The sequence below is a fragment of the Esox lucius genome, chromosome 18 (assembly GCF_011004845.1).
Source record: "Esox lucius isolate fEsoLuc1 chromosome 18, fEsoLuc1.pri, whole genome shotgun sequence".
Classification (NCBI taxonomy): Eukaryota; Metazoa; Chordata; class Actinopteri; order Esociformes; family Esocidae; genus Esox; species Esox lucius.
This window is the reverse complement of record NC_047586.1, coordinates 24,929,009-24,956,303: the sequence shown is the minus strand read 5'-3', so window position 1 is coordinate 24,956,303 and position 27,295 is coordinate 24,929,009. Positions and strand designations below refer to the sequence as shown.

The 27,295-nt window shown below is 40.1% G+C and overlaps 2 protein-coding genes across 4 annotated transcripts; one reads left to right on the top strand and one right to left on the bottom strand.

Annotated features, from left to right (window-relative positions):
- epm2a (EPM2A glucan phosphatase, laforin) lies at positions 1-13,588 on the bottom strand. Of its 3 annotated transcripts, none has more exons than XR_002198125.2 (5): positions 12,838-13,588; positions 9,250-9,424; positions 4,471-4,715; positions 3,025-4,315; positions 1-699 (listed from the first exon to the last, which is right to left on the bottom strand). XR_002198125.2 is itself a non-coding variant. In XM_034287645.1 (5 exons), exons 2-5 carry the CDS (start codon positions 10,604-10,606, stop codon positions 4,038-4,040), a joined length of 705 nt encoding a protein of 234 aa, XP_034143536.1. In that variant the 5' UTR covers positions 10,607-10,696; positions 12,838-12,875; the 3' UTR covers positions 2,416-4,037. The 3 variants fall into 3 exon arrangements, 2 of the variants coding, with proteins under 2 accessions (XP_034143536.1, XP_010901769.2); XM_034287645.1 differs by lacking the exon at positions 1-699 and adding an exon at positions 10,600-10,696 and having other exon boundaries at positions 2,416-4,315; positions 12,838-12,875; XM_010903467.3 differs by lacking the exon at positions 1-699 and having other exon boundaries at positions 2,416-4,315.
- On the top strand, positions 12,970-22,619 carry LOC105029901 (arachidonate 15-lipoxygenase B). The gene is made up of 15 exons (XM_010903465.3): positions 12,970-13,055; positions 14,796-14,953; positions 15,302-15,506; positions 16,293-16,374; positions 16,494-16,616; positions 17,513-17,616; positions 17,696-17,868; positions 18,895-19,038; positions 19,348-19,551; positions 19,744-19,830; positions 19,934-20,100; positions 20,542-20,663; positions 21,013-21,113; positions 21,222-21,392; positions 21,711-22,619. Exons 2-15 carry the CDS (start codon positions 14,807-14,809, stop codon positions 21,888-21,890), a joined length of 2,010 nt encoding a protein of 669 aa, XP_010901767.1. The 5' UTR covers positions 12,970-13,055; positions 14,796-14,806; the 3' UTR covers positions 21,891-22,619.
- The last annotated feature ends 4,676 nt before the right edge of the window (positions 22,620-27,295 follow it).

Below are 27,295 nucleotides of genomic sequence, written 5' to 3'. Positions count from 1 at the left end.
TTCCACAGCTCATGGACAATCACTACATACTCCTATATAGTCCTAGGCTATATCATCTCAATGTTGTAGAAGACACACCAGCTTATTAAATAGACTGGAAATAAACAGATATTTAGGTGTTTTCCTCACGGAAGCAATGTCACTACTAGCTGCTGATCGATGCATTAATATCAGTAATAAACAGCTGTCATTCAACTCCCTACTCCTGCCAACTCGAGATGTCTGTGCTGCTTTTTCCAGCCTCCGGATGTTACCCATATCCTTCATATCAGTGCACGCTGTGTTGCTTAGTGTGACTATGTCATCAGAGTCTCATCAGATAAAGATACCGCTGCTCAATCAGATGTGCTTGCATGTCACTCACACACTACACAGTACAGCACATTATCTAAAGACATCAAATCAAAAACAGCCTTAGGCCCTACCAAGACAGCTATGGTCTGAGGGGAGAGGAGACAGGAGCATGGCAGGACAGGCAGCTCTCCGCACCCTTAATGAATATTAAACATCTACATTTGGGCTTGCAGAGCCAATAAGGACGCCTAATAAGACTCTGAAGCCCTGAAGTAAAGTGATGAAAATATAGCAAGAGTGGCTTTTACAGCAACCAACACAGAATCAGCTGGAAAGGTGTGATGGCTTGACATCTCATGATGATGAATGTCCAAATGCAGACGTGGTGCAAGCAATAATAGACCCCTGTGGAAGAAAATGTAGAAATGTGTGACAAGCTTGAGCTCAGGCTAAAAATACTAGTTTGCTGAAAGGACCCAAATGCTTGTCAACAAAATAGCAGTGGTTGCTACATCCATCTAGTCAGACTGAGGTGAGAAGGTTACATTTCATAGTAATTAAAGCGGATTGAGATTCTATAACAAATGCTATTGAAATGTATTATATTTGATGGGAGAACCACATAGTGAAACTGTACTTCACAATTTGCTAAGCCCTTGTATTGCTTTGATAAGCCTCATACAATGCCAATTTTGAATCTCATTGGTTTCTCTTCATTTTGATTGTTACACTTCATATGACATGCGCTCTCAATTTGTAGAGGTCTACTGTTTTGTTTATTTTTTACGTTTTTACGTTAGAACTGTATGTAACATGCTGAATGCACTCAAATCTAGTTGGCCCTGTCTTTAGTCCTGAAATTGCTATATGCCAGACTGCGATCCATGGTACAGAAACTCTCTGTAGCTCCCACATGCTCATTAAATGTAATTTACTGTAACTGGTGAAATAAAAGCTTTCTTTGCTCATGCGTAATAGAGGCATCAATAAGATGTTTGACATGCTGCTCTCACACTCAGGCCACTAGAATGAAGTTGTTTTTCTGATTTGATGGTTGAGCAACCATGTGGAAGAAATTAAGACTCTAAAGTACTTACTGCTGGCCAAGTAGTTATGAATCTACAGAGACAAAAAAATACTGTATAAACATCTGATTTGTCGAAAGACCAAGTATTTGGAGAGATCATAATGGGGCTGCCAACATGAATTATATTGTGCTTACTGAACAGTCTAACTGATAGACCATTTTTATCACGTAATAAGATCCATGACAACATGACAACAGGGAAACCAATGCAGACTGCAGACATCAAAAATCAATTGGTGAGGAAAAATAATTAGACTGCTTGTGTTATCGCAGCAATTGTAGAAATGTATATAAACACATTGTTATGGTCTGAAAAATGCAAACCAAGAAACATGAATTATTTTTGAAAGAAGTGAAAACAAGGTAAAAAAAATATAATAAATTAACATGATGATCATATAAATGTTAATGGTGGTATGAAGGCATATTTCCTTGGGATGTTGTTGACAGAAAATGAAAAATTCCAATCATCCACTTTACCTGTCCCGCCTAAGCAATTGGCTATCACCATGGCTCCATAAATGCCACTGGAGGGTTTGATCGGCCCATAAACTGCTTATTCGACCCATTGGGTGTTTTCCTCTCTTCAATTTTATTTCATTTAATTTTACTGGAGAGCGAACAGAAAAGGATCTATCTTCTCTGTGACCCCACCACTAGATAAATTGTAAGGTAGACTGCGCAGGCGAATTAGAAGAAAAGCTCTGTGTTATGGATTAAATCACATTAATGAATGTGTTTGTAAAAGAAAAACTGTAGGGTGAATAAACATGCTAATATCTTACTGGTAGGACTGCCATGAAATGGCAACCACAACTACATAAAGAAATTTAAGCAGTTTTGGGATAAAATTTGCACACAAGTCTTCACTATATCTTGCCATAACAAACCCACTGTTTTTTGTCTCAAAATGTTCCATTGACTAACTCAAACACCTCTCTTTCTCTCTCACTCTCACACACAAACAAATTTTTCTGAGCTCCCCTTGGCCACTAAAATTGCAATTTCTTATGACCTGATAGGTAGTCCATAGTCTGGTTTTCTGTGAAGGTATGGGTAAGGTAAATTGTAGGGTAGATACATTTGTGTTTCAGGCTTTTGGGACGTAACGTAACCACTCATTGTAATAACACCACAGACAGGAGCCAGATTTCTCATTGTCAAAATTCTCAGCAGGAAGTCTAATGGGAGAAGATCGAGTTAGATTAAACTTGTGACATCATTTCTAATGGATGAATCTCAATAGTTTTTGGGGGTGCCCAAAACTAGAAACGCTTTTGAACACAATGGACTTAGTTCTGAAGACTTGCCCTTTGCCAAATTTAAATTACACATGGTGTAATTGGAAAACAACAATACTATGCCCCTGGCGGTATTAAGTTAGAAAGTTTGCTGATTCAAACCTATCCTGCAGACTCCCGGCTCCTTTGAAGTTGGCCACAAATTATAAAAGCAATAAATCAGAGAGTTGAGTCTAGACATGAACTAAGTATTTACAGCCCAACAACAGCATCTCTATAATATCTTATTATGCATGCATTTGTAGTGGTCCAGTGGAAATATTTTGTTACTTTTTCTTTAGATGCACTGGAATAATTTTGCATTGTAAGAATAAGTAAACAAAGATTCAATATTATCAGTACCTCTAAAAAGTAGTCTGTAGTTCTGTTCTTCCTCTGGCAGCGGATGCTTTCTTCAGACGAAGAAGAGGAGAGTGTGCAGGGCGGCTTTTCAGATTTGGCGTTTGTGTTATTCATTTTTTCCCTCTTTATTTTGCAGGAAATTGCATTTTCTTATTCACAGCAGCATTAAAGCTTCTACATAACAAAGCAACTCTATCATTTTTATCTGCAGGGAGCCATCATGGACCATGAAAAGGTAAAATGTCTCTTATAAAGTATATGAGGTGACACAGAAGTAATTCCTCTTTTCTGAGGAATATAATGCAGAGAAAAATAGAAAATAGAACAGTTTGTATTCCTTCTCTCTTTCTAACCTCAGTATCACCCTCAAGGCTTGAAATCCTCACCTTGCAACCAACTCTGTCCCTGACCCAGTTTATATTTTCTCTTACTTGGTTGCAACCAAGGCTGCACCCAGCTAGAGTTAAAAGCCCTCTCCCAGTCAGATGTTTTCCATTAGCAGTCCAGCAATTGCCACAACAACAGCTTCAAGGTGCCTTTTTGAAATGTCAGCTCTGTTCATTGATTAATAAAAACAAGAGTTGAACAAAAGGTCCTTCTGAAAACCCAGCGGACACCAATATAAATATTACAGGCAGTGTTCCTGGACTGGACTGCCTTTTCATGATACAATAATAAAAAGTAATATTCACAAAATAACTAAAAACAAACCCCAAAGCTACCAAACAAACCTATTAGAAGTCACAATGAGAAGTATTAATAGCTTTTTAAACCCATGTTGGCAGCGAGTAAAATTCCCTAAAGATATCTCTACATCGACCTGTTGATGATAGACACTCAACTAAACTGGTAATTTATTTGGATCGAATGAGTGCAGATGTTTATTTTCACTTAAATTAATTCACCTTGCATCGTCTGCATAACTCATGCAGTGTGTGCAGATGATTGATGCAGCACTTTTCCACTGTTTCTGTGACAGACATCCTACCACAACTTTGCAGCATCCCTAATATCTATGTGTAGCAAACAGAGGTGCGCAGATGTCCAAACTTCTGAATAAAGTCCCCATGGGCGTTTACTAGCGCCTCCTCGTCGATGTAGACTGCCGCCCTCTTGGCTGTGATGAAGTATTGCACCTTCCTCTTGCTCCAGCCCAGAACGTACATGAGGAGACCGCACACGGCGGCAGTGGAGCGGCCAACACCAGCGTTACAGTGAACGTAGACTGTGTGACCGTTCTCCAGAAGACCGTACAACAGGAAAACAGCCTGGGGCAGCATCCTCGTCCGGCCTGCGGGGTGAGACATACAAGGACATGACAGAGAAGATATTCTGACCTAGTTTTTACACAGGTCCATGTCATAATGTAATAGAGGGCTTCATGGCTGATCTACAGTCTAATTCAAGCCCAGTCCTGTAGATACCCAAGAGCCCTCTCTCTCTCACCTTCCGTGCTCATATCCGGGGTGGGAAGCCACACATATGCCAGGCCGCAGTCCCTGTACAGGTGCATCATGGTCTCCGCGGTCATGTCCTGTCCAAGGTCGCGGCGGCAGCCGAACGAGTTGCTGACCACGTCCCACTCCGTCTGAAAGTTCATCACTGCAGTAACACCCAGCTCTTCCTTCAGCTTGAGGGTCACATGCTCCACCTGGCGAGGGCAACTACCCAGAAACACCCGGGGCAGGACTCTAGGAACAGAGCAGAGAGGGTACAGAGATTGAGGGAATGGGGTTGATCGCTGGAGAGAAAAATTTGGGGAAATGTTTGAGTATAAGTGGCTAGAAAAGCATGTTGTGGATGGGGGAAATGTGGACAAAAGCCTAAAGGGTAAGAGCTCAAGTCACACCAGTCTGATTCCTTGGGGAGAGCTGTGGTATTTTTTAGAAACGGTCTCTTATAAAAACCACAGGCAACTGATCTAAGCTGTTTTCTCTCATCTCCAAAGGAAAGAGACAGATTTGAAAAAGTCCCCACTTCTCAGAAGTTGCTTCCTCTCTCCAGCCATATTCCCACACGGTGATGATTTTCTGTCCTCCTTCTCCTCCTTCCTTCATTTTATGCCCTGTCACTCTGAGGCCAGACTCAATTTAAAGCTCATTAGAATGCGTAAAGTCAAGTCAGTGAGAGGAAGTGACATGCAGATAAGGGACGGCGTCAGAGAACGATGTCCTCAAGTGGCACTGCAGGGAGCTGTCTGGTTGGACCAGCAGCTGGTGCCCAGAAGACTCTGGGAATTAATGACAAACCATGGCAGTGCCACTCAAAGACAGATGCTGCTCTTTGCTTAAGAGATAAATGGAAGTTCTTCAGCAAAAATGTATTGCATTAAATTTACTGCTGGTGAAAACGACACCCGAAACATAAGCTAAAATTTAGTTATTTATTAATAAAATAAAAAAGTTGCATATTTGTTCAACACAAGGTAACTGTGGTGTGAATAGCACCTAATGAACTTTCTAAAAAATCCCATGTGTGTTATTTTCATATTCAACTTTTTAAGTGTATATAAGCTATAAAACATGTGGAGGCTTAACCGCTCGACTTGGCACTGATGGAGTTGGCTAGTGTGATGGTGATAATTTTATCCACCAGGTAAATTTTGCCAACATATCAAAGCTCTGCAATTGAAATTAATAGTAGCTCACAACAGAGACAAACATCTCTACACCAAAAAAATTGTCCACAACCAGCTTTCAATTTCATTAGCAGGACAAAGGTGGATACAAAGTCCTTGGTAGTCACCTATGACCGATCCATAGTGAACAATGCTCCCGGCTGTAAAGTGCATTAACCTCTCTTTCAGATAAACAATGATACATATATTGGAAAGCAGGGTGTGTATGATTCCAGTGTCGACACTGAAATCAGCCTTAACTGTTCATTTAAAAAGCTATTAAGGGAGATGTACAAGGCTGTGTTCTTCCCGAAGTACAGAGGTCCTTGACAAAGGCTTGCAAAGTCCTGGGCCACAAATAAAAAACGGCTGAAACTGGCCATTTTCTGTCTCAGGTAAATGTTTGCTTTTTCATGTATTCATTTTACCCATAATTCAATTCGCAAATTACAATTCCTTTTTTGCAGAAAATCCACCGCAGATGTGGGATAGCGGAAGTTTGAGACATGTGTGATGGCAATTTCTAAAGTGCAAAACAGTTCTATGAAAATGGTGTTTAAGACAGGAGAAATCAATTGCGCAATAAACGGTTTTAATATACTTGCAAGGAGAGTACGCAGGTTACAAAGTAACAGTGAATAGTCTCTAAATAAAAACAGGCAATCGACAGTATTTAAAGACAGGCGAGGGGTGTGACAAATCCTGCACATTCCAGCTCAATCAGGACACATTCCCTTTGTTCCATTATAACCAAAACATCACACAAAGGACAGCTCTCCTTCCTGCCATAAATACCTTCTTCAACTCTAAGGGTTCCAACCGAACCCGAACAGACAATAGATGCCCTGGTGTGTTTATACAGATATGGAGATAAAGAGTAACCCTTTCATCAGCTGATACCAGTCAATGATACCCCCTATGCAAATACCAGATCCCCCACATTCCTCTACCCATCTAAACAGTGGGACTCAGTCCTTTAATCAGTGAGAATACATTGTATAAAGAAATTTCCACAACACATGTTTCATCTGAGCATATTGTGTCAAGCAATTCTGATTCTCAGCACTCTGCATGCTTAACAAGGATTGTTTTTTGCTTGTACACACGTGCTGAGGACAACGCATTTCCCAGTCAACAACCGCAATTAAGCTTGCAACAGACCTACCAAAAAGAGCAATAGGCACCTCTGTCATACATCCACCCGCCCACTCAGCGTAATACCACTGCCCTATTTTGGAAAAACAGACCTGACTACAACCCAAAGAAAACACTGAAAAAGCAAAATCCGGCAATCCAAACAGTAGCAAAACCAAAATAGCATTAACCATCTGTCCCGGCGTTTTAGGGGAGACCCAGCAGCCCCTCCAACCTCCCCACCATGCTCTCTCTCTCCATCCAGCCTGCCCACCTCAGAGAAGATCCAAGCTCTCAAAAACAAAGCAAAAGTGAAGGTGACAGCGCACAACCCTGTCTCCTCACCCTAAGGATGTTACATTGATTTTAGGTGACAGTGATTTGTTGGTGAGTTTCATAAATCCGTCTCAGAACTGCATATAAGTAGGAACCACCGACTTGGTCAAAGACCTTTTCCCATCGAGGGATATAATGGCAAGGTTCTCAATGTTTGTGGTGATAGGAAATGTGCTGACTAACTCTGAACAAAGGACCATAGATAGGATGTGTTGCCTGTTATTGATGGGCCCCACACACCCTGTCCATACATTCTGTCCATATCTCCTGCTAGGAGTTGCCCATATGACTGTCATAGATTCTATCGATAGACCCATGGACCATAGGGCAGGTTGGAACATACCAGGACAGAATCTTAACAGTGGGTATTTCCATGCTGTAATGAGTCTTTGTCATCCATTTCACAAAATGACATTTTTACTGAACCCGCCAATGAATGGTTATGACATAGCAAAATTACTAGCCGTCTCTCTCACAGGTTGTGAATGGGTGAGGATTTGAAAACTGAACTGATGATAACAGACCAACTGCCACATAGCAAATAGTAATCACTGACATCTCCAAGGTTTCCCTTTCCTTTTTCACAGGAATCAATTGTCTTTAACAATTTTAATACCTTGTTCATCTAATGAATTTTGCCAGCTTTCACTAACTAAATGAGCTATCTGTGAGGTCCCCAGAGGGTACAACTCCATTCTGATGCTCTCTTTCTTCACCATCTCCAACCCATAAAAGGGGAAGTTGTGGGGTTGATGCGATACAACCACTAATGGTTTATGTTCTGAAGAGTCCTTGAATGCTGCGTTCTCCCGAATTAATTGCTTAGTGCCTCCCAAAACCCTGGGACTATAGTAATTAAACATGCGCACAGGAGGAAAGCTTGAAAACAAAAGGCCCGTTGATAGACATGAAATAGGAGGAACAGCAACTCTGGCTGTCACAGCCTAAAGATTCAAGAGAGTCTAGCAACATAACTGTGACCTAAGGATGAGGTTGGAGGAGCTATTCACCTCAATATCGAATCAAAGTGGTACTGCACTGTGGTCAGGTTTTTGGGAACGAATGTTTGGAAACATTAGGTTAATTATAAAAACAATACTAAGACATCTTAAATCAAGAAGCCCTTTACTTTAAAAGGGGAGTTAAATGTGGCTTTATGTTATGCTTTATTTTCCCTTTTTATTTGAATGTAGTTAAACGCCCCAACCGTATTTTGTTTTCCATTACAGGGAAACTGGTTTACATTTTACAGAATCCTTCAGTGCCATGGTCTACTATGCAAAAATGAAAATGTGTCTAAGCATGTATGTTATGTATGTAATGTATGACACTCAATAAATTACATTGTTACGTCATTTTGCATTGCATATTTTTGTAAATGTCCAGTGTCCTATGAATTCATATCTTAATGTTTGTTGTTGTTATGGATTGGAATATATCATTTTTATAACATGCATAGTTATAATCTCATGCTAATCTTATTTTTCTCTGTAAAAAAATGTATAATAATAATATTTAACTACCAGCCCAGAAATAATAAAAATATAGTCAAACAAAAATGGAGGAACTTTCCCTTTAAAAAGAGCAGCTTAATTGGTAGAATGTGGAAAAGAGATGCACAAATAGATCCTTCAATAGCTCTATTAAAAAGTCTGTCCCACTTACCAAGGAAACACACCCCCCCCAGGGGAACTCATTAACTTTTACTGCATTATCAAATGATGTATACACCAGTTTTCACATCACAAAAGGCAGACAAACAATATTGTATGTTACGACAAGTGTCTTGTTTCATTACTGGTGGAAGGGATGCTGAATATCTTTATTAGTAAAACTCAATGGGATACATGACTGTCTCTGATATTTGCTGGGAGGCATAGCTCTCCACTGATGCTTTAGAGAGGAGGAAACTCATTATCTGAATAATGAAAATAGCCAACTCTCTCATATGACACACAACTTGAAACACTCATTAGTGTATTCGGGGAGCAAAGAGCATGGTCTGGACCTTGTGTAAATAAAAAACCCAACAAAATGTAATAAACCAATGCCAGCAGCCAAAACTTGAGTCCCAGACTCTTCACTTCCTGGTCTAGAGACAAAGACAGAGGGAGGGAGAATAAGGCCAGATGTGTCACCTGCTGAAATGCATAGCCTGCTGGCCGGCAACGCCAAAGTAAAAGTCAGTCGTGTGCTTCATCTCATCCGTGTGACCTGTCTCTTCGATCCAGTGGCCAATAGGGTGGCAGTACACCCCGTCCACCAGGTTGCTCTGGTCGAACACACAACATCTGTCATGGTGGGGACCGTTGCCTGGGAACAAAGCAAAGGATGAATTTGGAGATCAGAGCAGATGTTTTGGTAGGTAAGCGGCCTACACAATTAAAGAAAATAAAATGATTCCGATATTTTTCATATTCACTGAAGTGGCTCTAGTAAGAATGCCATCACCCAAACTGGATCAATTAAGGAGTACAATCCCTGTTCCTATTGTCTTGATATTGTGTAATCAACTTAATATACCAATCCTGCCTGCGGTCAATGCTATAGGCTGGTGGCGTTGATGTAATAATGGCATGCTAAGGTCCCCTGATACCATTTGAGTATTGTCTGCATACCACAGCTCACCTGGACATTGTTGCTGAGGATAATGGCCAATTTCACAAAGCAAATGTTGTTTGAGAATGGTCCGAAGGAACACAACAGCAACCCAATACAGCATCTTTGGGATGAAATGGAACGGCCAGTTTGTGACATAAATAAACCCTTTTACTAACTGCAACAACTGAGTGATGCCCTCATGTTAACATGGACCAACCTCCCAGTGCATCTTTTACAGAATCCATTACCCCAGAAGAATTCAAGCCGTTCTGGAGGCAAAGGAGGGTCTGACCTGGCACTAGATGTTTGTTCCTAATAAATTTCCCACTAAGTGTATTTTGCTAGTATGTAGGCTTAAACATTGTCTTGTGGTACTATGTAAACTATTTAGATAATTGCCTGACAAGCCATAGCCTAATGGTGTATAGATATAGTTAAATAGGTATTATAATGGGATGTAGAGCAAACAACACAATCACCACAACATACTGTATTGGTTGTTGTATTTTTCCAGTCTTTTTATATACACCACTACTGCCTTCAAAATGCAGGGCTCTCTATTTTAAAGTAACATTCACTCAGCTTAAAGCCGACAGTTTTACTCACTTTATAACAAAAATACCATTCTTCATGGTTCCATGTCGCTGTAAAAAGTAAAAAAAAGCATGGGCCTATAGGGTAATATTTTTATCCCAAAATCAAGGAGCTTTGTCAGGGTCTGGAAACGCAGCCTGGAGAGCGAACCAAGTGCACTTGTCATTTCATGATCTGATAACTGTTTCCTTGCGACAAGATTATCTGCAGCAAGGCCAGTCTACTGTGCAAACCCACAGTTTCACCAGCTGCAAAACAGCCTCAGGGAAGCTCAATGTGCTTGTTGTCCTCACCAGGCATAGTAACCAATATCAGAGCGCAAATGTTCTCCTTCAGTGGCCATTGACACGCTGGGGAAGTGTGCTCTTCATGGATGAATCCTTGTTTTACCTGAAACATGCAGATGGCAGGTACATAGACTCCAAGACTCCAACACATGGACCTAGAATGTAGCTGAACATCTGACCGACTATGCAAGGCTTCAGTTCTGGCTTAAGTAAGATTCGTGACATAATTATCCGGCAGCGTATTCGGAAAGCATTTAGATCCCTTCACTTTCCCCACATTTTTCAGAGATGTTAGATTGGGTTCAAGCCCGGGCTCTGGCTGGGACACACAAGGACATTCACAGATTTGTCCTGAGTTCACTCTTGCATTGTCTTGGATGTTTGCTTAGGGACGTTGTCCTGTTGGAATGTGAACCTCCAGTCTTTACACAGAGTGACCATCAGATACTTGGTCAACTGTGGGACCTTACAGAGACAGGTGTGTGCCTTTCCAAATCCTGTCCAGTGAACTGAACCACAATTACCACTACTGGACTCACAGTGTCATAGCAAAGGGTCAGATTTCTTTTATATAAATGTAATATAAAAGTGAAGGGTTCTGAATACTTTCCAAATGCTCTGTAGACTAGCCTACCAGCATTAGCCACAAGGTGTTGGCTAGACTACATAACCAGTTAGGACCACAGTGGAAACATTTGCTGTTCAATTCAACAGTTTTGGTGACAAAATGATTGTAGAGTTGAGAATGCAATGGACATATCTGAAACTGACCTGCGTCATAAAACACTACAGCTGATTTCAATCAGCATCAAGTCAGTGTGTTGGAATAACCACTAGTGGGGAAAAGCTTTTTCTTTATGCAGATTTTATAGGATTTTTTAAAAATTTCAAATTGGATTGTAACCTTGCCAGCGATGAAGACAGAATTGAAACCATTAAACAAAAATTACACCTCCTGTCTAAGTAATGATCTGTTGTTGATTTAGAAAGCAGGTGGTATAACTGCTGACTGCATATTTTAATTTGAGTGTGATAATCCACTTTAAACATGCCTTTTTCTATTTCCATTCTGTTAGTGGAACACAGGGGCAGAATTTGAAAAAGGCTGGAATAATTTTAATTGGAGCACTAATAACATAGTCCACTGAAAGTAATGAGGCCTAATATGCATGAGCAGTGAATGCAACACAATGGGCACGTTTGAGCAGTAGCCTAATGAAGCCTGCTGACGAGTTAAGCTGGTAAGTTGAGGGAGGTGCTTCCTACAACAGCTGAAACTCAGACACCTTTCAGGGCAGGGGGGCTCCCAGGAGCAGGGTTGCGAAACACTGGCTTACATCAACACGGTAGTGTTGCAATTATTTATTACATTTGTTGTCTGTTACCCCCATATTCAAGACAGGTGTGTCAAGATTTGGTGGTACTGCCTCAAAAGGATAGCTGATAAAGTAGTAAAATACATATCTAGCTGTTGAAGATGATCGGCTAGGAACATCTGAGTAGGGTGACCTGACCCCTTTTGTTGTAGTTCATTCAGTGTGTAGGCACTAGTTTGACTCTTTTCATCGCCATAATGTAATCCGTTTTGAAAGGCGATCTTCTACATTGTTCAGTATCTATGTCTACACAAAAGTAATCACCACGAACACACCCAATGCGAGCTCAACTCTGGTGGTCAGGGCCGCAGTATATCTGCTTACATTCCGTAAGTGTTTTGAGGGCATTTACAGCTGCCGTCTTTCTTGTTATGCGAATACAAATGCGCATATTTTGCATTTTTAAAGTGTCAATAGGGTCGAAGATACAGCAGATGAGTGAGACTGCAAGAAATGATGGACGACATATTGCCACATAGTGACATTTTAAGGCGTTCCCTCCGTCCTGGTATTTATCAAGGTGTTAATGGAAAAACGCCCGTATTTACGCATCATTAATCACCGTTCCCCACTCCAGCTGTCAGTAAAGAGCCAGGGCCCTGTAGCCTATTTCGCCTGCTCCAGCTCTCAGCGATGTAGCGAGGGGTAGATACACAGGAGCCTGTGCCTTTGCCGCCATCAAGTGATTATATGGCTTATTACAGTTGAAAGACCCACATTAGACATAATAAATTATCTTAAAATTTAAAACGACACGATTTAATTTGGAGACAAATTAAATAGGTGAGCATTTAGTACAGCCGAATTTAATTTACTTCCAATTAGTTGTACCTGCAATTTCAATCATTCACCAATGTATGTTTTTTACCTTCCCAGATGAAATTATCCGCCACACGTTTGATAAACTTAAACCACAGGCTCTCTCGACATGGCTCTGTCAGGTGCACGTCAGCGATCCAGAGGCAGGGCTCTTCTTTCGACAAAACCGAGTGCGTTGGTTTCATCGAAATTGCCTTTTTTGGGTCCCAGTGACCCATCTCCGGACGGGACCCCAACACAAACACCTCTATATTTGCACACTCCGGGGTGAGAATGACGCTGAATCTATACAACATTTCACTTAGTAAAAGGTCTCTCAAAATCGCACTATTGAAGTGGTTCAGCAATAGAAATCGCGGTTTCGTTATTTTTAAGCATCTATAGCTTTCTCCCTTCGCGATAATAAAGGCTGCTACATGTCATAGTGAAAAGTAGCCTATACCCTGGAAACTATATTTAGTTGATATGATCTGTTGAATTTGGGGTAGGCTATCATGTTCAATCGTCCCTAAAAAAAAAACAACCTACGACCTACTGTGAGTAAAGTCTACAGTGGCTGGTCGAGGACAAATTTCACGTGTTGTACCCCGCAAAATAAAAAACATCCATGTTCATCCCATACAGTTTTTAATAGGCTACAGTTATAAAACGCGACACAACAAATTATAATGGATGTAATATGTGCCGCCATTCATACTCAGTGTCTAAACAGATGAACGCTGACATTTTACACTGAGTTACATCTATCATGGACCTACTCCAAGTGTCCTAAATTACGCCAAATAGCCTATATGATATAATTCTCCGCTATGTAACGAAAGAAGTTTCATTAACATGGTCTACCTTGGATATACTATCCTGCTGTACTCCAGGTGGCGTGTCAGAATTACAAAATTTCGGTCGTTCTGAGATTGCAATACATTTTAGTGTATAGGTTGTCTGAACCTATATGGGTATTTTATGAATAAGCCTATATATTTGTTTTAAACAATCCACAATCTAAACAATATTTTACGCACATTTCTACAGTGTATGCAGCGTAAGATAAGCATACAATGAAAACTTGAGCGAGTAATTTTACAGCATTTCCTGAAGTGTTAAGCAGCAAATCTATTGGTAAGATAAATTCTGCAGACACATGGATTTGTTTTAGTATAGTTCAAATTGGTATATTTATTGGAGATTAAAGACACTCGCTGCGCAGTCCCGATCAACCTGACGGGGATTACTTAATCTGCTCCTGAAACATGCAGATGTCTGGGTTCTCCAGGAAAAATTATTTATTATTTTTACGGAATTTGACATTTCCACACAAAATACACTGGTTTGACTGGAGAATCCTGTTTGACCAGGCCAATGGGCGGACTCCAACTATTTAAGCTAAATTCAAACCAGGTGAGACATTACAGAAAGCAACAGAGATACTCCATAAGGTATGTATATTTTTTTTCTTCCAAGTAAAAAAAAAACGCGTAGAAACATTGTAGTTGTTTTCAATACCGAAATGGCTGCTTAATAATCCATATAAAAACAAATTAAGATTTGTTCATTTTAATGATTCCAAATGTTTATAAATTTAGTCAAACTATTTAAAGATTTGGTAAGTAATGGCCGTGATTGTTTCTGGGGTATTTTAAACAGATTCCAAGATGATTGTACATGTAAACTCAAATATGGTACAAAATAAATTCAAATTATTATCCAGAGGGGTAAGCCATCTTCAGGAGGGAGCAGTCATTCTCCTTCTGGCGCACATTGCTTTGTGATTGAATGGACTGTGTGAATGACAAGATTAAATGGTTTGGCATGGAGGCCTAGGAGGCAGACTTGATGCAAGTTTCTACTCCCCCAAATCCTTCAGGAGTTGTTGTGATGAGCTGGGCCATAAGAGGAAATTGAGGAAGGAAGTGGAGTAAAAATATAACCATAGTTGGTCACAATGTATTTATTGCACTGAGAAAGAGTGGAAACCCCTTTTGACAACCATGTCTTTTTGCCTTAATTCAGGTATCCTCAAAATGGTTAAATATCAAGTAGAGGTGACAACAGGGGGCGTTGTACTCTCTGGCACATCGGACTACATTTATATTACATTGATTGGAACAGAGGGGAACAGCATGCGCACCAACCTTGACAACTACGGACCAGACTTCATGACTGCAATGGTAAGTAACCCGTCAGACATAAGAGGAAGATGATTGTTTTATTTTAATGTGAACAGGAGATTTTGTCGTAATCGTAAAATGGTATAACTTATCTTTGAGGATTATCAGAAACATTTTGAAACCGGTTACACCACAATCTCCACAGTTTTCTTTTACTGGTATAGGTTTTTCTCTCTCTCAAGAAATGCTTTAAACATCAATTTACCGTTACTTGTAATAATACATAATCAACCTTCAGATAAATAATTTTCCTTTAATGTTTAGGGTATAATGATAATTAATGTGATCCTGCTCTTTCGCCCCATTCATATAGCTATTAAAAACCCTGTAAATCTTCCTTTTCCACAGACAAGGACCTACACAGTGACCACTCCCTCGTCTCTAGGTAGCCTCCTCCTGGTTAAGCTGGAAAAAGAGCAATACCTGCACCTACCAGATAATAAGTGGTTCTGCTCCAAGCTCGTCGTTACAACTACTGAGAATGATGTCATCCTCTTCCCCTGTTACAGATGGGTAACCAGAGGAAAAGTTGTGGAGCTGAGAGGGGGAAGAGGTGTGTTTGTAATTAGAATTTGTTTGGGGACTCAGTTGGAAAAGGGTGGCTTGCCCACTTCAGGTTGGTGGAGAGTGCCTGCCTCAAGTGGAGGAGTTTAAGTATCTAGGGGTCTTGTTCACGAGTGAGGGAAGGATGGAACGGGAGATTGACAGACGGATCGGTGCAGCTTCTGCAGTAATGCGGTCAATGTATCGGTCTGTCGTGGTGAAGAAAGAGCTGAGCCGCAAGGCAAAGCTCTCGATTTACCGGTCAATCTACGTTCCTACTCTCACCTATGGTCATGAGCCTTGGGTCATGACCGAAAGGACAAGATCCCGGATACAGGCGGCCGAAATGAGCTTTCTCCGCAGGGTGGCTGGGCGATCCCTTAGAGATAGGGTGAGAAGCTCGGTCACCCGGGAGGAGCTCAGAGTAGAGCCGCTTCTCCTCCACATCGAGAGGGGTCAGCTGAGGTGGCTTGGGCATCTGTTTCTGATGCCTTCAGAACGCCTTCCTGGGAAGGTGTTCCGGTCCCGTCCCACCGGGAGGAGACCCCGGGGAAGACCTAGGACACACTGGAGGGACTATGTCTCCAGGCTGGCCTGGGAACGCCTCGGTGTCCCCCCGGAAGAGCTGGAGGAAGTGCCTGGGGAGAGGGAAGTCTGGGCATCCCTGCTTAGACTGCTGCCCCCGCGACCCGGCCCCAGATAAGCGGAAGAAGATGATGATGACTCTGTTTTTCATCTGTAACAGTTTAAACTGCTACTGTAGTATGGGAAACATGTTTGCCTTCTCTCTTCACAGCGAGTAAGGGGTTTGAGGATGAGCACCCCATCCTGGTTGGCCATCGTAAAAGGGAGATGTTGCGTCATAACGAACTGTTCCAGTGAGTTTTATTCCAGTAGTTGGTTTAGGAATGTCCACAACTCCAAAACATACAATCAACTGTGCTCTCTGTGGTAACCTTCGATTGACTGTGTGTGTATCTTTTTGTTTCACCCTAAGGTGGAGTGTGTATGCAGAGGGAGTCCCCCACATCAACAGCGCCACTGAAGTCTCAGCCCTCCCTTCTGAAATTCAGTTTTCCTTCTCCAAAGCGGCTGAGTTTATTTTGACAGAACATACCGTGTAAGTTCAGAGAACTCATAAAGCAATACATAATGCCCAGACCATTGCCAGTACAATATGGTATGTTCATTCAGACACACATACCCTTTACTATGACTATGAGATATTATACTTGTTTTGTTTGCTTTGGAAGGACTGTATACTTCAGCTGGTCTTTAAAGGGTTGTGTCCATCAAGGGGGCATCGATCAGAATGCAGACAAGATGTTCCCTTTAGATGATTTATTAGTATAAATGTTTCAACGGGCATTGGCGAGTGTGGTTCTAAAACAAAGATACAGATACAAATCAGTAAATGAAGACTACATAAATGCCAACTAGCCATTACATGCCTAGCAGGTATATAATAAACAAACACACAATCAAGAGATTAAATTAGAGTTTCGTTATACAACTTAAATGCAGTAGTATACTTTCTGCCTGTTCAGAGCTTCAGTACTGCAAATTCACTGCAACAATACCCAACATTCTAAATAGCTAAAACATAATGATAAGATTCAGAATTCCTCCTTGATATAGTGCAAGAACAACCTAAATATTTCAAATGTAGAAATATTTAGCACAATGAACAAAGCGTCACTTTATAAGGTAGACGAACAACACCCGTTTTACTTACTGGTAGTTGCACGCACACAATTGTAAGGACTTGGATATAATGCCAGTAACACTATATAATAATAACTATAAATCAACCGCACAGTTTTCCAACGTCAGCTCCCTCTTCCTGGTTTTCTTGAAACTGAACTTAAACCATCTTCCTCAGCGAAAAGCCGAGCGCAGTGGCGCTCCTGATTGGCCAATTCTAAAACAGCCAATTTACCTGCCTACAAGGGTCGTCCTTCGTAACAATACTGGCCCTATAAACTTTTCTCTTATAACCCCATCTGCCCCTGACAGTTTGGCTGAACTCAAACTAAAGGGCACTGCTGAGTCCACCAAGCAATGGGAAGATTTGGATAGCATGAAAAAGGTATTCTGGTGCAACAGAACACCCATCGCAGGTAAGAGCTGTTGCTGTGAATTGTATACCACTGATCAGGTGTGTTAAGAGGCAGCAAGTAACTTCAATTCTTCCCACAGAGTATGTTTCTGAGCACTGGAAGGAGGATGACTTTTTCGGGTCTCAGTTTCTGAATGGAACCAATCCTAATGTGATCAAACGCTGCCCAATGCTTCCTCCTAACTTCCCAGTTAAAGATGAAATGGTAAAGCCCTTCCTGGAGGCAGGGAGCTCCCTGGAAATTGAGATTCAGGTAAAAATTACATACAGTAAAGCCTGGTTCAGACAGCAGACATGAATATCGGAGACAACACAGTACAAGCAAATATTAATAATTTTGTGTTGTTGAACTGACTTCAGACTGGGTGTTGAGATCAAAGAGACAAACTCCATGGTTGAAACAGTTTCCACAGTTAGTGGTTGTAGTGGAGATAAAATGTGAAGAAGAAGCAGACTCCACGTTTTCTTGCTTTACAGTTGAAATGTAGTGTTCAGAGTTTACTATCCTTAAAAAATATTCTCCAATGCAACACTGACATAATGAGATTTTTTTCTTTTTTTGATACAGTATATCTTTAGGCATTTTAAAACTTCCTTTGACAGCAATGTAGTATTTGCTGAAAGAGCAGTGTACTCTTTCAGATTGGAACCCATGATGCAGCTGTTCATATGCACCGTAGGCAACGGCTTAAACCACTGGACCACACTACGCCACAATGTGACATGTTTTACAATAACGTGGTCAGAAAAAGTTGCTACTTGAAGTATCACATTGTTGAAGCAAGTATCATGAAAGCTATTGCCAAGAAAGAGGGTACACTTCACAGATAAATATTACCCCATTAGAATAAGCTCACTCATTGCTTGGTTAGCTAGCTAGCAAATTATACTGTTGATGAACTAAAGATTTATCATTAGTGTCGTTTACATTTTTGGTGATGAGTGGAATTTCTAAATGGATGCTTCCTGATTCTACAAAATGGCAGGCACTGTTCTCAGGCTAAATGAATCAGATCGGTCATGAAACAACGGTATGCATAAGATAACGGTCAACATTACTTCTGGTGGACAGATCATGCTTTTGCAAGGACATATGGTCTAAATAAGGTCTCATTTTCAAAGAGAAGGAAATATTATTTTCATATTCTTATGTCTTATTTTAACAATCATGTACCCAGACCTTAATCAGGCATTTGACTAACTGTGAGGCTTTTGTTCTGAGTTAAAATATATAATATTTCTCACAAAGTATTTAATCTGTATTATTTTCTACCTACAGAAAGGAAACATATTTATTTGTGACTACAAAAGGCTTCAGGGTGTGCCAACCCGGAAGGTCAATGGCAAACCACTGCCCCTCACTGCTGCCTTATGTCTTTTCTACAAGAACCCAGAGGATAAACTGCTGCCTATCGCCATTCAGGTACACCAGTATTTCTCAACCCTGCTCCTGGACGCCCCCCTGCCCTGCATGTTTTAGATCTCTCCCTGCCCTAACATACCTGATGTAGCTCATGAAGGACTTGATAATGAGCTGATCATTTGAATCAGGTGTGACAGAGCAAAGGGAGATCTAAAACATGCAGGGCAGGGGTGTGCCCAGGAGCAGGGTTGAGAAACACTGAGGAACACTAACCACTTGGATAAAGATGTCACAATGCTGCAAATGCTTGGTAAACGTGTTTCTCAGGAGTGCTGAGTAACTGACCTCTGGGTTCCTCTAATCTTACAGCTGGAGCAGCAGCCTTCAGAGCAGAACCCCATATTTCTGCCTAGCGACACTGAGGATGACTGGGTGCTTGCCAAGATGTTTGTGAGGAATGCAGATTTCTCAGAGTTTGAGATCAGCTACCATCTTCTGGGCACCCATTTACTTGCAGAGGTTTTTGCTATGGCAACTCTCCGAAACCTTTCTATCATACACCCTCTCCACAAGGTATGATGACGTAACATACACTGGAACTAAACAATGAAGAGCAAACACTTTTATATGTAGTCCCTATGGAATGTTATGTTCAGTTTCTGTCTAGAGTTCCGGGATGGATGAAGTGAACATCATCTTTATGTTTTGTTTTCATACATTTTTGTTTTCTGAAGAATTTTATTTTCTGTGTCTGTCTCTGTTTAGTTGCTGATACCCCACTTCCGTTACACCCTCCAGATCAACCTTCTTGCTCGGAAAAAACTGATTAATCCTGGTGGACCCTTAGCAAATGTACAGACCTTAACATTCAAATTTCTGAATGCTTTGACTCAGCAGATACAATTCCATCTTTACCACTTTTTTTCTATATTGACTTAAACCATTTTCTCTGTAGGGTGCTATGGGACTGGAGGGGCTGAAGGAACTCCTGAAAAGGGCACATTCAGATATCACCTACAGCTCCCTCTGTCTGCCGGAGAATATCATTGCACGAGGACTGGATTCCATCCCCAACTTCTACTACAGGGATGATGGTCTGAATCTGTGGAACATCATCAACAGGTAGAGTCTGGATCATACTGAAATTCCAAGATTCTTTCCCCAAATAGCTCTTACACAAAATGGGCATTATAGTAATTGCAACCATTTCAGAATTTTGTAAGGATCATTTAGACAATATATGGCTTTCTGTTTGGGAATCCATGACTGTAAACAATATTTCTTGATGACATAAGTGGAGAAGGACCTTCGAACTTCAAACAAGCACATATTGTCCATATTCATTCGCCTCGCCACATCATTTGCTTTATTTAAAAGGAGCCAAAAGAGGATGAAAGACAAGATGCCATAGAATCAAACAAAGTAGAAAAATAAAAAGAACATGTGTTTCTGTGGGAGCTGCTGCTCCCGCGATCCGATACCGGATAAGCGTATGAAGATGAGATGTGTTTCAGCTTGGTTGACAAAAAATGTAATTAACAGTGTGTGATTTTTGGTATGAAGCTTTGTCCAGGGCATGCTGGAGTACTACTACTCCTCTGATGGTGAGGTGTCCAAGGACGCAGAGCTTCAGGATTGGATTAATGAGATCTTCATCCATGGGTTCCTTGAAAATGACAAGTCGGGTATAATTTTTACATTAACATTTTAGTCGTTTAGCAGATGCAGGGTTTTGGAAAAAGGGGACGTTTGTTCCACTAGTGGGGTGGCTGGACAGAGAGGACCTTATACTGGGCTGATCGGGAGCTAACATCCTATAGTGGTGGGACAGCAATGAGATCAGAGGTGGCTGAAGGAAGAGCTTTGGTACTATCTAGGGTTTAACATATCCAGAAAGTATGGAAGACAGTTCCCCTTGATGCTACATAGCAAAGGACCTTGGTCTTATAATGGATATAAGCTTCAACTCTAATTTACACTATTGTAAAATGTCATATCACCTCTCCCCCCTATGCTCTGATGCTGTCTCCACAGGAATCCCTCAGCGATTTGACAAAGTAGAGGATGTTGTCAGATTTGTTACCATGGTTATTTTCACTGTGTCAGCTCAACATGGTGCCCTCAATATCGGGCAGGTAAGTTCGATAAGCCATTCAGTTAATCACCTAAACACTTTTGAATTGTATTTACCTAAACTCAAAGTGACTTATTGTTTACTGACCATACATGGCTGTCTTTCCTAGTTTGACTACTGCAGTTGGGTACCCAACAACCCTCTATTTTTGCGCAAAACTCCTCCCACCAATAAGGGGAGCTCTAACATGAGCACCGTTTTGGAAGCACTCCCAGATGTCGGCACTACCGTCAGCAACATGGCCTCAGTGTGGCAGCTTAGCAAGAGATACTCTGACATAGTGAGTTGGTCCCTGAATTATTTCTTTTTTTTTTTTACTCTGTGATGCTCTTAGTCATGTCTCTAACATGGTTTGGTCAGTGATGCTCTTAGTCATGTCTCTAACATGGTTTGGTCAGTGATGCTCTTAGTCATGTCTCTAACATGGTTTGGTCAGTGATGCTCTTAGTCATGTCTCTAACATGGTTTGGTCAGTGATGCTCTTAGTCATGTCTCTAACATGGTTTGGTCAGTGATGCTCTTAGCTTCCAAAACCTTGGTCTCATATGTATGTCCCTCAAATCGTGACGTGAACCATGTTTTATTCTGTCTTTCTTAGATTTCCCTTGGTACATATCCGGATCAACTCTTTGATGAAGCTACACCCCTCCAGATCATGAAGCAGTTCCAAGCCGAGCTGTCCTACCTCAGTGAGGCAATTAGTGCGAGGAATGACAGGCTTATACTACCTTATAACTACCTGAATCCGGCACTGGTGGAAAATAGTGTGTCCATATGATGGATCTTATGCCCAGCTAGGCTGGTTCATCGATTGTATGTACTGCACAGCACATTAAAATGACTACAGGTGACTTTAGTAACATTGGACAACTACAAGAAAGAAGTCCTGGGATCAGAAACTGCCCCAGAGTCCTAGAGTTAATCATCATGGCTAGTAATTGAAGGGAATGTGACATTGTAACGGATTAATTAAAGTGGATTACAAATGCAAATTACTATCATTCTATGTTGGGCAAATGGTTACTGACTGGTGGAATAGTAGGTGTGGTGGTGAGTTGTGGCTGAATGTCTTATTTCATCAGATATGCACCCACGAGCTGGAGTTCCTACCTGTGACAGTTCCCCATTATCCTCACACATTGACTGAAACTGTTATTTTGTAAGTCCATTATAACTTCCTCTTTAATGTCATCTGTTGAGTACCTGATAGAGACTTGGGTGTTCATTTCAATGTCCCAAAGTGTTCTGTGACCATTATGCTGTACAAATGATGTGATGAAATCCGACAATCTAATTTTATTAATAAATAATAATCACTAGTAGGGCCTAATGGCAGGCTATCACTTATACTGAGAAGTATTGAATTGTTTGTTTAGAATGCAGTCCATATTGAAAGTCAAATATGACTACAGCTCAAGGCCACTAAAGATATTACATTTTTGAATGGATAAACATTATGCTACAATGTATGGAAGCATATAGTTAACTTAATTAAAATATGAATACAACCCCACATTGCATTTTCCTTTTCCACTTTTGCCTGCATTATTTCAGTCATTATGAAAATGTAAATGCAATCATGTGACTGCCAACTGAAAATAGGTAGGCTAAAATCATAGATGTATGGGTACAATGGCAACAGGGCTAGTGCAAGTAATGTTGGATTTCGCAGATGGTGTTGAAAGCAATTTGATTCCCTGGTCAGATGCTCATGACAATAGAAATGACAATTGAAAAGTAGTTGAATTCTCTGCGATCACTAATAATGATATTCACCCGTTAGTGTTCGCAAATTTAAGAGGAACTCTTGACGGAAGACCGAGGTAAAGTTGGTTTTATATTCAGAGATTCAACAGACTTTCAAAGTAAATATTTATACGTTCAAACTACTTGCATTATTCACTGATAACTATGACTGACATTTCAAAATATTCTATATTAAGTTAGACAACTTTTACAATACTTTATTTTATCAAATGATCAGGCCTAGTTTTTATGCACATTCTGTAACATTGAAAAATGCTATTATATCACAATAACTTTTTCAGAAAGTATCATAGAAATGTAATTCCAAGTAAAACATATTCAGTATTTGGCTGGACAAAATTTTATTTTTAAATGTACATAAAAACTGCATTCAAAGGTCAAAAATAATCTATACTACGCTGGACAACAAGGTCAAAATATTCTTAACTAGGGTTTGATTTAATCCAGAAATCCTGACATATCTTCAAAATGTCGCCAACTTTGAAAATTGCTAGTTTTTATTAAACTTTTTGGTAAAGTTATTGCAATAAAACTGTTTTTCAACATTTGCGAGTTTTTTAACATTCTAGTTGTGATTTCTGGATCAAATCAGAAGTTGTAAAAGTTGTCCACCCTAGGATATAATATTTTGTATTTGGAATGAAGTTTCTATGATTGGTTTTGGAAAAGTTATTGCGTTAAAACAGTTTTTTCCAAAGTTTGAGAATGTGTATAAAAGCTAAGTGTAGCATTCCCAGCTGAACAGATGCAATTCACTCTCAGGAACTGATGTTTTAAAAGGATTTAATTTCCATAAAACACCATAAGCGCTGTATGAATAAACAGACATACTTTTGCATGTAAATACTTACACACGCTATGTATAACAACATTAGGAAAATAAATTGGCATCGCCGATATTCGTAACCTATGCTAACGACACACTAAACGCTAGCTAACAACCTTTGAGTAAATTGATAAACGAACCCTTAAACGTTTCTCAAAGTTTACCACAACGAATAAAGTTAAAACTGTACCTTGTGCCCTTCATCAGCCAGGAGCTAAGAGTTATAAATAAACCTTTTTTACATTAGCACGGCGTGTAACCGAACATAAATGTATCCTCCAAGCGTGCCGCACAAGCCCTGAAAAGTGAAGCCAAAACGTCTCAATCGCCCCCTGGTGAGTGGTCCCAGTATAGGTCATAAACCCCGCCTCCCCATGTTATTCAATGGGACGCGAGACCAACTAAACAATTAAATTACCCTTCAAATATCTTTTTTCCGAAGCTGGTTTCTGTCATTTACTGTAGTTTGTATCACGCTAATGTAAATTCAAGAGTTTGTTTTTAAAATAAGTTGGTTTTTAGTTAGTTATTTAATGCTCTAAAAACGGTGGTGTGACATCGTGATTGACAGCTATCTGAGCCGAGGAGCCACTGAAGCGCCAACAGGCTTTTTTCGCGATCTTCGGAGGACTAAGGAGATTGGAGCTTTAAATTTAATCTCTAAATTTCTATAATTGATATAATTTCACACTGACATAATGGGTTGTTCTGCAGTAGATTGTGCTAACCGATCTGGCATTTCCAATCAATCTTTGAATTTTTTTCGGTAAGTTAAATTTATAAGCTATTTAATTAGTAAATAAATGTAATGGGCTAGCTAACGTTAGCTAAAAGACAACAAGCCTCGTTAATAGCTAGCAGGTGATTGTTAGCTAGAAGTTACCAATTATTTTTGTATTAGGCCTATTCTAAATTTGGGTTAAACATGATGTAAGTTAGGCTATAACATATCGTTTAGGTTTAACAAGCAAAGGTTGTACTGTACTTGGACTTGATTGAACTCGGTTTAAATGTGTGGTTAGTAGGCTACTTGTATTTACCTTATTTTAATGAGGTTGGAGTGGAACGGAGCAGACAGAGTTCACAGGAGCAGAACTCCACTTCCAAAACAGTGCAGCGTGTGCTTGCGATTGATTACGGTATGCGCATTCTGCGAGGGAGAGTGAGGGCGGGGCACAGGGGTGGGGCCGTTGATTTCGCGGCTTTACGGCTTTAGTTCCTGCTCTCTGCTGCGCAGAACTGGTCCCAAGATCGCTATCTGCGCAGACGCAAGTCCAAGATGTCAGCGCCAAATCGGGACACTGGCGGCTTCAGTTTTCACCAATGGAAAAGAGCGAAGGGGCGTCGTCCATTTTTTTTACAGTCTATGGTATCCTCAGGTAACGTTAATCATGACACTGCACGTAGAAAAAAGGACGCCCGCGTACACGCTACCACTGCACTTTCACAGATTTCAAAATAAAGGTGTGGGAAGTAGAAAATCTAAACACTCTTGTAAAAATAAATAAGAATACAGTGTCCACATTAATTATTCAATTTGGTTCAAATTCAGTTTAATGGCCATTTACAGTGTATTATTTTGTTCAAATTGAAGGTTCTAAAAGTTGTCCAGCCTAATATCGAATACTTTAAACATGGAATAAAGTTTCTATGATAATATTTTTAAAAGGCTATTGAATATAATAGCACGTTTCAATGTTTGAAAATGTGTTTAAAATGTAAGTGTACAATTTACATCAAATTGAAGATTGTACAAGTTGTCCAGCCTACTGCAGATTATTGTGATCTTGGAATGAAGTTTTTATTAAACTTTTTGGTAAAGTTATTGCAATAAAACTGAGGTTTTCAAAGTTGCAGTATTTTTAAGATTATATTTGTGATTTCTAGATCAAACAAAAGTTGTAAAAGTTTCTATGATACATTTTGAAAACGTTATTGCGTTAAAACTGTGTTTATCAAAGTTTTAAAATGTATATAAAATCTAAGTGTACCATTTATATCAAATTAAAGGATGTGAAAGTTGTCCAGTTTAATATAGAATATTTTGAACATGGAATGAAGTTTCTGTGATACTTTTTGAAAAGGATATTGCAATTAAACTGTATTTTTGTTAGGAAATCTGCTTAAAATCTAAGTGTACTATTTTGATCAATTTAAAGATTATAAAAGTTGTCCAGTGCACTGCAGACTAACATAACCAACTGGTATCCAGGTTTGAAGACCTTTGATTGTAAATCGTATTACAGAGAGGAATTTGTTGAGTTTCAACAATTGGAGACCACGAAGGGACTTCAATATCTTCTCGCAGCTGCATTTGTTTTTCAACTCTCTCTGACTGACTGACTCGAGCACACAATTGAATTTGAGATCCTGCGAGGGTTTGTGTCAGTGTCGAGTTGTAATGCAACCTACAAATGTCAAAGCGTGAGGTGACGGAGTCCTATTGAACCTAGTATATTGTAATAAATAACAGTTGGCTATCAATGTTGCACGATCCTTAAATAAGATTAGTCATTAATTCAAATAGAACTATATCGTTTTGGATGTAATTTGGCCTTTCTCAAATGTAAGTGGTCTGAGGCTCAAATAAGATCACATCATACTTGGAATATTAATTGGGAACCCTATCTAGAAAGCTTTAATTCTTCTCAAGGAAGAATAATGAGACCGTCTCCGCTGGTTGTGCTTGAATCCCAGACCTGCCACTACGCCGGTTCCGGTGACAGGGCAGGAAAGGTATGCACCAAACGGTGTGTAGGGAAACTACCCTCAATGTAAATCATGCCGTCATGTCCTCCCTTGGTGGGTTACCTCTGGAATTGACAGATTCTTCAAGGTTAAACCATGTCCAGATCTTGAAACAAAGCCTGAGTAGAATGTCTGAAGACGCACTATTTCAGTGCTGAGGACACCCGAGAAACTTGTTTGATTGTGAGGGTATTAGAATAAATGTGATGCACAATTCGGTGCGGAGGATACCCAAGAGGCGCATTTGACGATGAGGGGCTAATTTATTAGAATATCCAAGAGAGCGCCATTTGGTGATAAGGATACCTTGACCCACATAGTAGTGGAGAGAAAAATTAGATGATACGGTTTGGGGATACCCGAGGTATCCTGGTTTATCTGTTAACGTTAACTGTATGAATGGCCAGTTTTGAATGGAGTGTGAAGAAACGAGAAAGTATGAGGTATGAATGAAACTAATGTAGGAATGGAGAGAACCATCCTGGTTCATGAGCTGTGTTCAGGTTAAAAATAATTAATAAAAAAAATAAAAATCATTCAAACATTCAAACAAATTAAATGCAGAAAGAAAAAAAATCAGGCACAGATTCTGTGCATACAATGTGTTTTTCTGGATTTTATGTTTTAGATTCCGTCACTCATGATAAAAATTACAGACTTCTACATGCTTTGTAATTGGGAAAACCTGCAAAATCGTCAGTGTCAAATACTTGTTCCCCCCACTGTATACCCTCTAATTTCCCCTGTGAATTGACACACTATATGGATTATTTATACCCTAGTGAGTGATTCTAGAAAGCCATGTTACCCCTCACAACGTCTTGTTTTTTGTTATAAGGTAA